The sequence below is a fragment of the Girardinichthys multiradiatus genome, chromosome 20 (genome assembly GCF_021462225.1).
Source record: "Girardinichthys multiradiatus isolate DD_20200921_A chromosome 20, DD_fGirMul_XY1, whole genome shotgun sequence".
NCBI lineage: Eukaryota > Metazoa > Chordata > Actinopteri > Cyprinodontiformes > Goodeidae > Girardinichthys > Girardinichthys multiradiatus.
Window position 1 is genome coordinate 30823430 of NC_061812.1, and position 16678 is coordinate 30840107.

A 16678-nucleotide genomic window follows, 5' to 3' on the forward strand; every position below is an offset into this window, starting at 1 on the left:
AGTTACATTCACGCCATCCGAAATGTGAGAAGAATGACTTAAGCAAATATTGAACGCAAACAGAAAGAGTTTCAGGTTTTTGTTTATCTTCAGTCATATTTCACGGGGAGACTCTGGATTTGTTGGAGGAGGGTCAGGTGATGTTGATGCTTCGAAGAGATGTTAGTGTTGTGGGACAGCAGCTACTTGGAACCAAGAAACAAGTTTAACTGAGGAGAAAACAACAGTTTTGCTGTCTGAAAATATATAAGGTTGCCTGACTTTTGGGATTACTTCTTTGATTGTGCTTCACCAATACAGAATCATGGTTAAAACAAAACTTCAGAATAATTTAAGCTCTACCGACAAATATGTAATATAAACCCAGATTTTCTGCATGATCTAAAAAGTATTTCAGTTGTACGGAAGCTCATTGCGTTTACCAAAGAAAAAAGAAACAGACATCTTTTCTCATAATTAAGAGAGAAGATCTCTATTTTTTGCGTAATTACGAAACAGTTCCACCAAATGTTGCATTACCTTGAGCATCTTTAATCTGTGCTAACTCACAAATTACAGTACTTGGACACTTCAAATCTTGCCTAGATTGTTCTCCACTAAAGGCAGAATCTTATAAACATAATCTGGTATTTGTGAAAGCTTTGTTTGATTTGTGAAAGTTGCTTTATTGGCATTTGGGCCACATTAGAACTGGTCCTGCTCCAAGGCAGAGTAATCTGGCCTTGGATGTAGGGAGCAACTTAAGTCTATGTGACCAGCTGGCTACACAAACAACTGCAGAGACGTCGAGAAAAGGTTTACCAACAAATTATTCATTTTAATGCAAATAAATAATAAAAAAGGCAAAAGATGTCTTATTGCTCACAGAACAGAAGAAGAGACATCTGTGACTCGTATTATGTGTAGTTCTCCAAATCATTAGCGTGGTTACCCACTTACTAGTTCCTTTGGTCCCACGACTGAGTCACTTTTTGAAGGTCTTATCTGGAGATATTTTTTTATTTCAGAATTTACAAGAAATGTAATTGTAAACCTTATTAAATTAACAAAATCAACAGAAAAAACAAGAACAATCTGAGAATTATACAGGGGCAATAATATAAAGCAAAGTCATGAAGAAATTTGTGTCTCAGTAGAAGAGCAGCAGCGCCATAGCGGGAAGGTTATAGTCCTTGATTAGGCAGTTCTGAGCTCAATTCCTTTGCTGTTTACTGCATGTCTTCCTCTTCTCTTTCTGCCTTTCTTACTTCTAAGCTACTAATCAAGAAAGGCTACTAATGCCACAAAAAAAAAAAGGCCAAAAAACAGAGTGGAATTTCCCCAGCTTCATAATAAAGATGTCACAAATCTTCCTTCTGCTCCACGGGAAGTTTCTGTCCTCCCTGAGCTCGCCTTAGGACACCTGCGTTACCGTTTGACAGGTGTATCGCCCCAGTCAAACTCCCCACCTACCACTGTCCCCGGAGCGGGTCACACCCTGCAAATGCAGGAGTGCTGTATTTTTGGAGCGGGATCAGTTTTAATGTGGTCCAAATGCCGAAAAAAGAAATAATATGGCCTTTTATGGAACTTTCACAAATTAAATCAAGGTTTCAAAATCCCAAACTGTGTTTTAAACATTCTGCTATTAGTGTAGAATAATCTAGTCCAGGTTTGAATAGTCTGAGTACTGTAGTTTTTGAGTTGGAGCAGATTAAAGATGCTCAAGGTAATTCAAAATTAGGTGAAATTGCCCTTTAACTGTTTCCCAAATTGGAAGCTGCAATATCATAATTACGAGATAAGATCTTATAATTATGACAAAAGATGTCTATTTTTATTTTCTTTGGTGAATGCAATCAGCTTCCGTACAGGTGTTGTTATGCTTTCATAAAACTGCAACAAGCACAGTTACAGTTACTGAGAGTAATTCAGAATGAGTAATTACCCGGTTAATAAAGAAACATTACATATTTGAGATCTGGTTCTTTGAAGTAGGTATCTTCTTCCTGATGGGAGAAGAATACATTCTTTAAAAGGAGGATGAACCAAGCCTCTGTGTTTTTACGCAGCTTTCTGTAAAACTTTTCTGTCTCAGATGATTCCCGGCAGGAAAATGGATTCGAGTCGAACCATTACAGCTCCATCTCTCCTCCTGCCTCACCCGTGGCCCAAGAGGAACCGTTCTCCACCTACTTTGAGGAGAGGGTACCCATTCCAGAAAGTCCCAACCAGGTACCAAAAAAAGGATATTTCTAGCAACATGAGTCTAAACCTTTGAGTACATTTTTTAAATTATTTTCTATCCATGTATTGTTTTATGTATTTTTCTGTCTTTTGAGGTTTTAAGTTTTGTTTTTGTTAAAGCTTGACTGAAATGTTTTATGATGATTTATTGCACTTTAAATTTATGACAGTTGTTAGAAATAGAAATTTCTGCCTCTCAGATATTCAGTTTCCGTAAACTCTGGGCCTTCACCGGACCGGGGTTTTTGATGAGCATTGCTTACTTGGATCCTGGGAACATCGAGTCAGACCTGCAATCTGGTGCCAAAGCTGGTTTTCAGGTAACGAATAAAACATGTTAATTTACCCATCAAAACAGACCTCAAAATGTTAGATAAAACTATTTATTAGTACATTTGGATATCTTTTATACTGAGATAAATGGTGAATACTGGATATTTGATCTGCTTTTTTGAGGCAGGATGACCCCATATACAGTAAATAAATATGAAACATAATACGTATGTGAAGGAGAAGGAAGAATCTAATTGGGAAAACTTGCAGTTGCAAAAATAGTTCATACATTAAGTTTACAAATGCCTCAGAGTCCCATTAATTACTAGAGAGGGAGAAGTTTTGCACTAATACAATTTTGGACTTCTGGGTTTTCTAATTTGGCAACAAAAACATGTTAGCACTTAGCTAATGACTAAAGGTTTTTAGTAATTTATATGGGAGACATTACTATACTGGAAAGTGTTCAAGTTTGGTTTTAGATTTTGCTCTTTGACCCCTTTTTGTACAGACACTACATTTTTTTTCTTCCACTTAACTTTCCTTTACCATGCTTGGATAAAGCACTCTGTGATTAGCAAGCTGCTTTGGCGATCACCTTTTAACGAGACCCTCAAGCCAGTAACTGTCTGCTGGACAACTGTCAAGTCAGCTGTATTAAAATGGTGTATACCATATATTATTCTTTAATATTACTCAAATGTATTGAGATGTACCTGTAGGGCCAGTGATTTTAGTAGTAACACGTGTCATTTTTTATTATCTCTCTCTTTCTCTCTCTTGCAGCTCCTATGGGTGCTACTTGGAGCCACCATTATTGGGTTGTTGTTGCAGAGGTTAGCTGCACGCCTCGGGGTCGTCACTGGGATGCACCTGGCTGAAGTTTGCAACCGCCAGTACCGCCCTGTGAGTTCCAACCTGATCCCCTCCTTCCTGTTGGTCAATAACCATTTGTCTAAAGCTAAGGTTGTTCAAGAATTACTTTCTCAAATAAATGGTCGTTTCTTTCAGGTTCCACGGATTATCCTCTGGTTAATGGTCGAGCTGGCCATTATTGGCTCAGACATGCAGGAGGTCATCGGCTGTGCTATAGCTTTCAACCTTCTGTCAGCGGGCAGGTACGGTACTTTGCTTTCTTTTGTGGAATATATATAGATTAAAAGATGAGCGTATCTTTATCCTTTTCTTCCTTTTTGTAATCATTCAGAATCCCACTGTGGGCAGGAGTTCTCATCACCATCACAGACACATTTGTGTTCCTCTTTTTAGACAAATATGGTATGTAATCATCTTTAACCAGATATACAACTCCTTACTGGTTAGGTTTTGTGCCTCCGGGTGTTTTTACGTGTTTTTATTTCTTTAGGCCTGAGGAAACTTGAAGCTTTCTTTGGATTCCTGATTACCATGATGGCTCTGAGTTTTGGTTATGAGGTGAGTTTCCTTCACGTCTGATACAGCAGCGGCCAGAAGTTTACATGCAGCCATCATGGGCATGGATATCATGCTAAATCTGGGTTTTCAAGATGCGACTGAACCGTTCTTTTTTAGAGTGGGATTATTATACGACATAAAACCTAAATCAAGAAGCTTCTGCTATAATTCTGACTGGAAGTGTGACTATTCTTTTTTTTTGAAGAAGAAATGGATAGACCCCATTCAGATTGATTCATTTTCTGGTACATACCCAGACTTTTTTTAGAATAGTTAAAATATTTTCACAAGAATTGAGGTTGAGACTATTCCAGGGGCCTAATGTTAGCCTTCTTTATCTGTTCATAATCCAGCTCCACTGTGTTTGGTTTCTTTGTTCCAACTGTGTCCAAGTTTCTTCTGTTAACTTTTGATTTGAAGTGAAGGTTAAAAAAATGTAGATAGTTTTCATCTTCACTATTCTCCAGAAGGTATTTAGCTCATCTGTGTATGCAGCTGCAACTTTGAGTCAAGTTTAAAGATGTCGACTTTGGAGCTGGAATATTTGCTGATATGCTTTGAAGCTGGAAACCAGTTAAAATAAACTAATTTCATCCAGTAAAAGAGAAAGTGAGGATTATACCTGGCCATTTCTAATGGCTAGAAAAGAATGTGCTTATTCAAACATGTACATCTATTTCTGTTTGTTCAAATCCATTAAATCTATTTGTTGTTTCAGCATTTCACTCTGAAAAAGAACTGTTCAAATGGATTTTAAAAGCTCTTAATTCTGCATGACAATCATGCCCATGATGAGTGTATGAAAAGTTCTGACCGGCGATTTCTGGACATGTAACATTGTTATTTCTTCTTCTTATTTCTCCTATTGTCTCACTTTAGTACGTGCTGGTGAAGCCTGATCAAGGAGAGCTTCTTAAGGGGATGTTTTTGCCGTACTGCGCTAACTGCGGGCCTGTGCAGCTGGAGCAGGCCGTGGGAATCGTTGGTGCTGTCATCATGCCCCACAACATCTACCTGCACTCAGCGCTTGTCAAGGTAAAAAAAAACAACTTTTTTTTACTTTGTAAAAAAAAAAAAGGACAAAGTTGATTAATAGCGGATTTTATAAAATGAGAAATAAAACACAGAAATGGTGGCATTTTTATCTTGTTTGCTTGTTTTCTTTAGTCAAGAGAAGTGGACCGGAAAAATAAGAAAGAGGTAAAAGAAGCCAATAAGTACTTCTTCATCGAGTCATCTATCGCCCTTTTTGTGTCCTTCCTCATCAACGTCTTCGTCGTGGCAGTTTTTGCTCAGGCCTTTCACAATAAAACCAACATGGAGGTGGTGAGTACGCTGTTTGAACAATCTGTAGCTCTACTGATGACGGTCTGTGGTGCTTTTTGCTGCAGAGTAATTTTATCACACAATAAAGATTTAGTTGTTGCTGGTTGTGTTTTAGAATGCTGAGTGCAATGCTACCGGCATCCCCCATAGCGACCTTTTCCCTCTCAATAACGGCACTCTGGAGGTGGACATCTACAAAGGGGTATGTCTGCTCGCTTTACTCCAGCATTAAACTCTGATAAATGGTTTAGGTTCGGAGACTAGAAAATGTTTTTAATCTGTGCAGGTTAAAACATTTACCTGCAGCACAAATAAATGGAGTTACTGGTGGATTTTCTTTTTAAACTCTAACAAAATAAGAAGTTTAACTCTCCCTCAAAGATACTTAAGTAATACTTATATTTAACCCAGATTTATAAGGGAGAAATACAGCTGCCATCTTGATTTTTTTATTAGTCCCTCCTGGCAACACAATGAAACTGTTTGTTTTATTTTAAAAATGTATTACGAGTTTTTTGAGTCCTATTAAAAAAAATTGAAATTGTTGTGAAGATTTATTTTTAAATTTAATGTTTGCTGAACTAGATTGTGAAGAAATTTATTTATTAAAAGAATAAAATATTTTTCTTTAAATAAGACTATGTCCATCTCAGTGAAGTCGAATATCATCAAAAAAATATAATTATTTTTGAAGTGTTACTTTTAAAGTTAAGCTAATGAAAACCCCAAATTCTGTTTCTCAGATGGTTTCATATATTTTAACAAGACCAATAAAAAAGAAATAATAGTGGAGAAGTGCTACGTTATGGCCTAAACAATCATGAGGAATACGTCTAACTGGACAGTTGTCCAGCAGAGAGTCATGGACGTCAAAAAACGTTGTATTTACTTTATATAATTATCAAACTTGCTGAGAAATTCTCTGTTTCATTAACTAAGCAGGTTGTAATTATCTAAATTAACTGCAATAAGCCTTAAACATATCTCACTCTATGAGCAATTAATCTATAAAAATCTAAGTTTGCCTTTTTAAATTGAAATACTGAAATAAACAAACTTTTCAATGATATTGTCATTAGTTGAGCTGCACCTGGATGCATTAAAAACATTCACAGCTCAGTCCTAAAATCAGATCAATAAATATATGAATAAAAAGATAATCACTATCTTTCTGTATGTTGCTGTTATCTGCGTAGGGAGTGGTGCTGGGATGTTTCTTTGGTCCTGTGGCTCTCTACATCTGGGCTATAGGGATTCTGGCAGCTGGACAGAGCTCCACCATGACGGGCACTTACTCTGGACAGTTTGTGATGGAGGTGATAAAACCTGCTGCTTGGCACATTGAATGCAGTATTTGCCACTTTACGGTCTTTTAAAACCCAAACGGATATCTATAATTCTGTAAGTTTGTGCTATTTTCATCTTTGTTCAGGGATTTCTGAACCTGACGTGGTCTCGTTTTGCCCGGGTGCTGCTGACCCGCTCCATCGCTATCACGCCAACTCTCCTCGTCGCCATTTTCCAGGACGTTCAGCATCTGACTGGGATGAATGACTTCCTCAATGTGCTTCAAAGCATGCAGGTCAGCAGAAGCTGTACGAAGCTTTAAGTAATTATGTGCGTCTAAAGTTCGTCTTTTGTTGTGTTTTATGTAACATTGCTGTTTATTGTCATTTTTCTTCTCTATCAGCTTCCATTCGCTTTGATCCCAATTCTGACATTCACCAGTCTGACTTCCATAATGAATGACTTTGCTAATGGGCTGTAAGTAAAATATATATCTTTTCATTTCATAAAGTTTTTCAAGATGTTTCCTGACCCATTAATGTTCCCACAATGGTTTTTAGTTCAGTTCAGCATTATTGGGAGGGAACTGAAAGTTTTAAGAGGGAATGAAAGTGTTTGAGTTACAGAAGTGAGATATTATTGCTTTTCTCTGATTACAAGGTTATGTTTTGTATATTTTAAAGAAATAAAAGGCATTTTAGCCCAACCCAAGATAGTGCTTTATAAACACAAGTGTTAAGAGTTGAGATTTTTTAGCCTTGAACATTTTTGAAAATTGTAATGGTGTATAATGAAGTGTGTTTTTTCCTCTAAAGGGTGTGGAAGATTTCAGGAGGCGTCGTCATCCTGGTGGTTTGCGCCATCAACATGTACTTTGTGATTGTTTACGTGACTGCGTTGAACAGCGTCCTGCTCTATGTTATTGCTGCTCTCCTCTCTGTGGCCTATCTATGCTTCTTGATGTACCTGGTGAGTTGTCATGATTCGTTTGTTTTGTTGTCGTTTTCTTGCTGAGACACTGAGGGAAAACAAAGTAATCCCAGTTTCTGGAATAATTGTTTTCAACAGAATCCCTGGTGGCACAACTACTTTGATCAAACCCCCTTTAAAACAGGACAGCTCTTACTGTTCTCCAATAGCATTTCTTGAGGTTGGAGCACAAAGAGAGAGAGAGAGAGAGATGTTCGACAATTTCTTTTTGCACAATCTGTTTGGATTGTCCACAGTTCTCGGTTCTCTGTCAACCTTTCTTCTCTTCAACTAACCCAACTGTTAGTTGGACTTAGACTGTGATATCCATGGAAGAAGGTTGATTTTGTATCTGCTGAACCATTTCTATGTTTGACCATATCTTCTGAACCATTATCCTGTTGAAAAACCCAGTAATGATCCAGTTTCAGCTTTTAAGACAAAAGTTGCTTGTTTTTTTATAATTTCAAATCTTCTGGTATTTCCAGACCTTTATGATGCCATTCACTCCAACAAGGTCCTTAGGCCCACAGCTTCACAGATCCCCTACCATGCTTAACATTAGACATAAGGTGCTTTTCCACAAATTCATCCTTTTCACTTAACCCACTGAAGTATTTGTTGCCTAAAAGCTCTATTTTAGTCATATATAATCAAAGTACACAGCTCCAGTTAAAGTCCTAGTAAGGTTTTGCAAGGTCCACATGTTTACATTGTGATGATATGAAAGAAAAGGTTTTAAATTTCCCCCAAATGTTTTTCTTCCTTTAAATGGTAAATAGACTGAACAGCTCCTTCCCAGTCATGCCGACCACTCAAAGCGCTTCCCAGTAGAGCCACATTCACCCAGTTGCACTCACTAACGTGCACACTGATGCACAGATCAGTAGGCAACTTGAGGTTAAGTGCCTTGACCAGGGGTACATCAACATGTGGCAAGAGGAACCTGGAATCGAACCCACAACTTTCAGATTGCAAGATGACTACTCTTCCTACTGAGCCACAGTCGCCTTTAAACCTTCAGAGTGTTTCTATCCATTTCCTGACTTATGAAGATCCACATACAGCACATCACAGCCTTTCTGGAACGGCATGTTCTCCTGTCTTTCCATTTTTAAGGAGTCCATTAGAGAAACAACATTTTAGGTTGAAAACAAAATGCTTCAGTTATATTTAAGTGAAAAGCATTTGCTGGAGGTACCGATAATTATTCCACCAGTGTTTTTGTTTGAAAATAATTGATATTCAAACTAATTGGTACTCAAATTGATGATTGAAATCGTAACAAATAATGACTTTTAACACATTATTTATCTCGATGTCTGCAGGTTTGGCACTGCCTGGTTACCTTGGGGGTTTCCTGCTTGGACTGTGGCAGTGGGGTAAGCAACCGACCTGCTGTGCTCATAGAGGAGCAGTCTGAGTACGATTCCTAAAGCTGAACACGACATTAACCGCCTGCATGACTCTTACCTCTGGGGGAAAACTGCACACAACCAGTAATTATTGTAGGATCATGTAGGACCTTGAAGTCAGACTCTCTGCTCTTCTCATGTTATTTTTGTGTAGGGCTGGATATCAACATTTGATGCTTTTTAGGCTCTCAGACATATCAAAACTACATTAGCACAGCATAACTGAGCCAAATGCTAGTGAGAAGTTAATTTTATTAAAACTCTTTACTCTAGAAATGAAATTAGCAGCTGTTTTCGGACTTTAACAAGACATTTAGAATTACTTGGAACAATTTTTGTTATGGAGCAAAGTTATTGTGCTTTCAGTGACTTTTTCCTAGCTTTTTCTAGCTAAGGCATACATCAATAATGCAAGCCTACATTAGACTTTTATTTGTAACATAATCCAAAAGCAGTGCTAGATGCATTTCTAACCTCATAACTAACAAGCAGGTACCGTCCAGCAGAAAACCGTATGAAGCAGCGGGTTTTCTATGTGTTGGAGCTGGACATTTGTGTTTCTTCACATGCACCCCTTCTGGTACACAAATATAAGATCGCAAGGCTACAGTAGATCTGTAAAAATTACATTTGGTTTAGCTGACGAGCAGCTAAAGGTCTCTAATGATAACAAAGACTCCATGATTTAGATCACCTGTTGTTTAAATTCCTTCAAACCCGAGTCCTTGTCCAGGCCTCGCTGTTAAGTCTGATCTAGATTGAATGTGGGGAAAAAAAGTGAACTTCTCAAGAGTATACCTTGTGTTTCTGTCTTATGGAAACTGTTCTAGTAGCAATTTTGAAATTTCAGTAAAACAGATGAAACAATATTTTAAATTAATGACAAAAATATAATATGTTGCATAAAAAGAGGTTTTGCTTCCCACACATCTTCCTAGATTTCGTCTTTTAAATCACTGTTAACTGGAACATTTATTCCGCTTATAAAAAGGAGTTTTATAAGGATTTCCATCCTGACTACCTCAGTGTTCTCTGCTGTTTCATCTATGAGTAGCATCACATTGTACATTTTTTGTTGCATCTAATATTTTAAAAATATTACTGGGTCATAAATAGGTATTGCTTTATTTTTATACGGTAAAAAGCTCTGAATGATATCCAGCCCCAGTGAGTTCTGCCCTCTTGGTTAGTGTTGATTTTGTTTTTGTGTTCTAAGCTGATTCTGCTCCAGCACATAAAGAAAGCTAAAAAAGCAAGTTTCATTGTTATGCGCTGGGGTATGGGGTATGTTTTGTCACTTTTTGTTTTCTCTTTGCACAATGTGAGATTAGACTGAAGCAGGGTTTAATCTTAAATTAGTATTTATAGAAAAAAAATAAATAGAGGGTGCACTCTCATGCAGTTTTACAGACTTATACAAGTTCATAGGTTTTCTGTTACTGCAGCTTCCTCCACTAACAATGTCTTTAGTGCCTCAATAATCCGGTCGCCAGAGAGGCGTGGCCATGCTTCTGCACGTATGTGTTGTCTTCTATATGAGCTCATCACCATACAGACAATGCAGGAGTTTTTTGATATGTCACAGGTGGGGGAAAAACAAAATGGACTGTTAGTTTCCATATGTGACACATGTTTAGCGCATTTATTTATAGAAAAGAATCTTTACACAAGTGGATAAGAGTCTTATGATGTATTCTAGATATATATTCATATGGTTGTTTTGTCAGAATATATTTTTAGCTTTAAAGACTGCGATGCTGGTAGCGTGGAGATGGGTTTGCATCTGAATTACTTTTAAAAATATATATATAAACAGGGAATAATAAAATATATAAAAGAATAATTTATATATTCTATAATTGCATTTTTAAGAATTAAAAAAACCAAAAGTTTAACTTTTCTGAATAAAACTCCATCCTGTAAGATTTCTTTGAAAAAGTCGATGGATGAATGCACATCATTAATGTGAGTTGGTTGAAAACCTCTAACCTTAAAGGAAAGTTTGTTTTTCTAGCTTCAATGTCTGTTTTAAACAGGTTTGTATACCTTTTTTGGATCCGTCTGTTCCAAGTATAAAACTGTTAACTTTTACTGTAGATAATTTGAAACCTAGGATCACTTTGTAGTTTAGCGCTGGAAAGAAAATGCATAGATGAAAACATAAGATATCAAAAATAAACCTGTCAAAGAATATAAATTTGCATTTAGTCATAGTTTAAGAACAGCTGAAAAACATGCAAAAAACATGGCCTAGTATAGTTGTCGTTTGTTTTAATAAAGTGAGGAAAGAACTGGTCATTCTAATGTTTTGCAGAATTTTATGACGGTAAATCATTACTTATGACCAGAAAAAGCCTCTCATATTTTTCATGAAGTTAAGTTGATTCTAAGAAGAAATGAGTAATAAAGCAATACATTTGAAATTGTGTAATATAATAAAGCTGTAAACTGAGCAATATCCAAGTGATGTGAAGATGTTCACAGATGGGAGCACTGTGTTAAAGCAGTAAGCCTAGTTCAGATCTGCATTCAGGAATAACCGTCACAGGAAGGGATCGTTTTCTTCGTTGGAGGGGTTTGTTTGTTTGTTTGTTTATCATGGGTCAAACCCAGCTCCAGATTTATACATTTTAAGCTCTTTCTTTTTTGTTGAACTATATATATATATTTGCTTTTACACAACTTTGAGTTTTTCACTGTTAGGAATACCTCACACAGCTACACAAACAAAAACAAAAAAAGGAAACGCACAAGCGTTACAGAAAACTATCTGAAAGTAATGATGTCTACACTGAAAGTGTTATGTGATATTTTCTTCATTTCTGTTGTTCTATGATGCTGGATGAAGCACCCCATGTGTCCAAAATAAAAGCTAATTATGGATATGTGGACATGTGTTGGAGTCTTCTGTCTCAGCGTCTACAACCTGGCTTGTGATAAGTTGTAATTAACCGTCAAATATATTCGATATACCAAAAGTTTGCACAATCATGACAAAAGGTGGGTTTTTCTGATGTAAAACATTACACCACGTTAAAGTATTTACAAGCTTTTTATGCTGTACAATTTAACAAAAACTTCAAAATCTGGTGAAGCGATTCTTTTCTTTTTACAAAATTACAGTAACTGTGTTGCATGAGTGTGCACACCCTTAAACTAATAACCCGAGGAAGCACTTTTTTTTTTTAATTTAACAGTCAGTGGTCTTTGGTAAGAGTCTATCAGCATTCATCATCCTGACGCGACAAAATTTGCTGATTCTAGCTTGCAAAAATTCTTCAAGTCCTTCATCTTGTTTGGACGTCTCTGCAGTTCTCTTCAGGTGACCCAACAGATATTCTGTCAGATTTGGTTCTAGATAAAATTAAGTCTGACTCGACCATTATAAAACTGTTTACTAAAAAATTATCCTGGATCCTTTTGATTCTTTGTTACCTTTCTGCAAACTAGGGCTTTATCTTGCAAATGTCAGGGAAATCATACTAAACGCCTGGTTCATCACATTCAGTGGAACTTATATTAGATGTGTACTAACAAATTTTGTTTTACTTCTTAGTCAAAGGCATTGCTCATTTAAGCAACCATGGCGCTGGGGGTTATTTAAATTTAAAATGTTTCTTGTTAGCAGATATTTTATTTTATTTTTACAAGATAAATCTCACATTAAAATTGAAAACGTTTTGAAATTACTTATAGTGGTTTCTTTTTTTATTATGCTTTTTTATTATTATTACAAAAAACTTAATTTGTGTGCCCTTTAGTTATTACAATTTATTTACTTTACTTTTTTAGGAGCTGGGATGTGTAGTTCTTTAACAAAAGAAATAAATGACCATGATGAGAAATAATCACCTTTGATCAATCAGATTTTATTTATAGAAGCGGTTTTCATACAGCAAAATTTCCACCTCACACAAGTTACTGGAACTGAGGAAACACTGAAGAATATAAAAACTGCAAGGTTTGAAAACAAAAAAATACTTTCACCATAAGATATAATACTACATTTTTTTCAAAAATTGTGAAAAATAGATAAAAAAGATATTAACGACATTATGATAAAACTAAAATTGCATTAGAACCAAACCCACTCAAACTGTACTCAAAATTTGATAAACAGATAAAGTGAGAGGTGGGTAATAAAAAACTAAAGTTCATGTAAAAACCATGTTAGGAGAAGATTTTTATTTGAATTTTAAAAATATTAACACTCATAGCTCTCCTCGTCTTATCAGAAAGGCTGCTCAAAAACTGTTTCACATGCAGTTAAAAAGTGCATAAATCGCTTTTGGTCATCTGGATATGTGGCAGTATAAAGCTGTGAGCCAACTGGTAGAATATAGGATTAAAAAGTGTGGGACCTAAACATTGAGCCTTGTGGAACTCCATGATCTTATTCATAAAATGTTAATGAAGCATTCCCCCTATTTAAAAATAATTTCCTGTCTTTAGGATACAAACTGAGCCACTTAAGGACAGTTATGGAAATTCCAGTCTGTCCCAAGCTGATGAGGAAACCTAACTAATAATAGTTACGTTGTATTTTTAGAGCAATATGTGGGTTTGGGAGCCTTTGTCCATATACAGTGATAGATTTACAGTCAAAAAGACAGTTATTAGTTTTTAAACACTTTATCTTCAGTTTGTTAGCCGAGGCACACTTCAATCATACCAAAAGATATCACAACATATTGAGTTAACAGTTTACCCCCTTATTACTCACCTCTATTAGGAAAGAGATTGATGGTGGGTCAAAGTTCATGTACTTCATGTGGTTTATATACAAACTGGAAAGCAGGGCAGTGTATCAAAACTGACGTAATAGTAAAACCCTAACAAAAACATAACTATTGTAATATCTAATCTATCAAATCAAATCAATGTTGTGCTAAATAACAGAACTGCCATGTAATATCCTTCTGAGACCCAGAAGAAAAAAGGTTTTGGTATTTAGATTTTTTTTTTTGATAGTTTTAAGTATTAAGGTTGAAAGAAACATATGGCAACAATTTTGTTTTTCATAAATGTTATTTATTTAGATTTTATCAATCGTCTCTTACACTGGACATTGGGTCTTGCTTGGTAAAAAGGTTTTCTTCACTTAATGAGCATTTAAAACTGATAAATTCCAATTACTAAATACTTAAAACAGATCAATCCTTTTTTAAATTCCTAAACATTCAGAACATTTGAATGAATGGCATTAAGTAGTGCTTATAATACCAATTAGATATCTGAAACATGTCTAAATATCAAAAAATCAGCACCGTGATAAATGTAACATCTTTGTCAAATGGAGAGACCCATATTTTTTATGTTATCTTTGGGTGGGGGTTCAACATGCCTTCTCTTAGTATTGTACTCTTCATCTTGAATGTACTCTTCATCTTCATTGCTCCTCTCATCATCATCACTGGCCACCTTGCCAGCTTGCTGACCTAGACTACCCTGTGCCCGAGCAACCAGTTCTTCAGCCAGACGCAAATTAAAGTCAAAATATTGTAGCTTCTTCCTCAATGGTTTCCCAGACACCTGGTGGTCTGACCAGCACTCAATCCAGCTGTTTGTGGCTGCCGATCAAAAACGTGATAGAATGAATAGTCAGTTCTTTTGCGTGGCTTGACTTTGGGTAAAACCTGATTATGCAATCATACAAATCAACCCCACCCATGTTTTTGCTGTACTCAGCTACAAAAGCAGGTCTGGGCACAATAATGCGGCAGCTCTCTTTTGCCGTCCATCCCCTGCAGGTATCTTGGGTGCTCTATTCCATAGCCACTTGAAGCCATCAGAACCACCTTATTGTCCTGCCACTTTCTCACTGCAACCTCTAATGGTTTGTGGACAACCATTTCAGATGTGCCTCTGCCTTGTTCTTGTAACTTTTTAGTTACTTTTTATTGAGACCTCCACTTCCAGAGGGCATCATTCTTTTTCTCCTCCTCAGAGACATTAAGGTCATTAGTGACTTTGATGGTCTGCCTAATCTTGAAGAATCTGTTACGAGACTAGCTATAACAGGGACCCTTGTCTTTGCTGCCCAGTACATGTGGATCCTGGGGTATCTGAGACATGCCATGTAAATGAAGATACCAAAGAAGGCTTTGAGCTCTTCCACAGTGGGGTTAAGGCTGCTTTCAGAGATAAGCACCTCTCACTGGTTTGTGTATTCTGCCATGTTTTCAAAAATGCTGTTATTTATGTATTGTTTGAAGTCATCAGTCGGCTTCTAGTCTTGATGATTGTGCCTAGTGCTTTCCTGCAAGGCATTCTCCTCCAGAACAGGGCTGAAACTAAGTTGATGAAAAAAGGAGATGTATAGTTTAACATAATGCAATATATTATATAATTGCTATTACAAAGTTTTAGATTGTCTCTATGTGTTCTCTATTAAAAAAAGATCAGACTTTCCTTTGCAGAAACTATTTCCAATAAATTCCACGACCCTAGCTTATACATTGCTTTTCATCCATATTGGTTGGTAGATGTCTTCACTTTGGTCCTGTTCAGGCTCCTCTGAACCTTCACCCTTCTGCTCTACTATCTGGCCCTCCTCCTCATCATCTCCTGACAGTTCTTATGTCTAACTCTCCTTTCACAATTCTCTTTGAGATCATCTCTGCCTCACTCAGCCCTCTGTTCCCTGAAGCATGAAATTAGTTAGTCCCGCTGTCCCCTACAGATGACACTGGATAAAACTTGTGTTTTGACAGTGTCAACATCATTGTACATTTCTCAAATTTTACTAAATTATGGTGAAGGCTTTCATATTGAAGAGGAAATGTAATGTTTAGCAACAGACATGATTTTTGAAAGAAAATTGACCACTTACTACCTCTGCTGCCATAAAATGTGGATGCAGGGATTTCCACCATTTTAAAAAGGGAAGTGCATGTTCTCTGTTAGCCACACCCCCACAACTGTGGCATCAGTAGAAAGCCCAGGATGTCCTCTTTACAGCACAGTGAGACTAATATAGGTTGCAAATGTGATGTTTAAATTAGAGGGCTGAAAATCATGTCCCCCACAGAGGACAAAAATGAATTGATGGGTCTCAGGAGGATAAAACCACACACATGTATGTGAGGGGACAAAAACAAACTGGTAAGAACAAGATAGTGACAATATCGGGAAGTTGCTTTACCTTTCCTCAGTGTGGAGCCAAGTTGAGTTTTAGTTACAATATAGTGTCAGCACTATATACTGTTGGAGCAGATGATGTAAAAAAGCACGAATGTGTTTGACTTTAAACTGTCTTTGTACAATCCTTCCTAGAGTCAACAGCCAGAGGGTAAGCTTTTGCTGGTATTAAATTGGCTTTTTTTTCACCAAATTAATTAAGCCCAAATTATTCATACCCCTGACAAATTTCGGTTAATTTTTATCAACATATTATTTGTATGTTTTTGGAGTGGCCCAACTAGTCCCGACTTCAACCTGACAGAGAATCTGTGGAGGGAGTTCAAGATTAGAGTGATGGGAAGGAGGCCTTCCAACCTCAGAAACGTGGAGCTCATCATCAGAATAACATTGGAATCGTGGAAAAAGCTGGTCAGCAAATAAATTAAAGTATTACCGGTAATTGCTTTTTGTCATCCCTGATACTCCTTCCACATTGTTTTATCATCTTATGAGAGATTCATGTCTCATTTCAGAATGACGGAAACAAACTTCTTGATTGAATGAAAGTAATTTTAAATCTAAATCTCTCAGGGGTATGAATAATTTTGGTCTTGACTGTAAACAAG

The 16678-nt window shown here is 36.7% G+C and overlaps 1 protein-coding gene across 6 annotated transcripts in view; it reads left to right on the forward strand.

Moving 5' to 3' along the window:
- LOC124857519 (natural resistance-associated macrophage protein 2-like) overlaps nucleotides 1-16678 on the forward strand; it is a 33964-nt gene that overhangs the window by 13478 nt on the left and 3808 nt on the right. For 2 of the 6 annotated variants that reach the window (XM_047348806.1, XM_047348807.1), the window contains 14 exons: nucleotides 2078-2214; nucleotides 2427-2546; nucleotides 3286-3405; nucleotides 3511-3617; nucleotides 3707-3777; nucleotides 3866-3933; nucleotides 4813-4968; nucleotides 5101-5259; nucleotides 5375-5461; nucleotides 6456-6575; nucleotides 6692-6841; nucleotides 6950-7023; nucleotides 7362-7515; nucleotides 8844-8897. In XM_047348806.1, the coding sequence (XP_047204762.1) occupies nucleotides 2078-2214; nucleotides 2427-2546; nucleotides 3286-3405; nucleotides 3511-3617; nucleotides 3707-3777; nucleotides 3866-3933; nucleotides 4813-4968; nucleotides 5101-5259; nucleotides 5375-5461; nucleotides 6456-6575; nucleotides 6692-6841; nucleotides 6950-7023; nucleotides 7362-7515; nucleotides 8844-8897 (1577 nt within the window). Of the gene's footprint in view, nucleotides 1-2077; nucleotides 2215-2426; nucleotides 2547-3285; nucleotides 3406-3510; nucleotides 3618-3706; nucleotides 3778-3865; nucleotides 3934-4812; nucleotides 4969-5100; nucleotides 5260-5374; nucleotides 5462-6455; nucleotides 6576-6691; nucleotides 6842-6949; nucleotides 7024-7361; nucleotides 7516-8843; nucleotides 16509-16678 lie in introns of all 6 variants that reach the window. The other 4 variants (XM_047348808.1, XR_007035612.1, XR_007035613.1 and 1 more) reach the window with 4 other exon arrangements.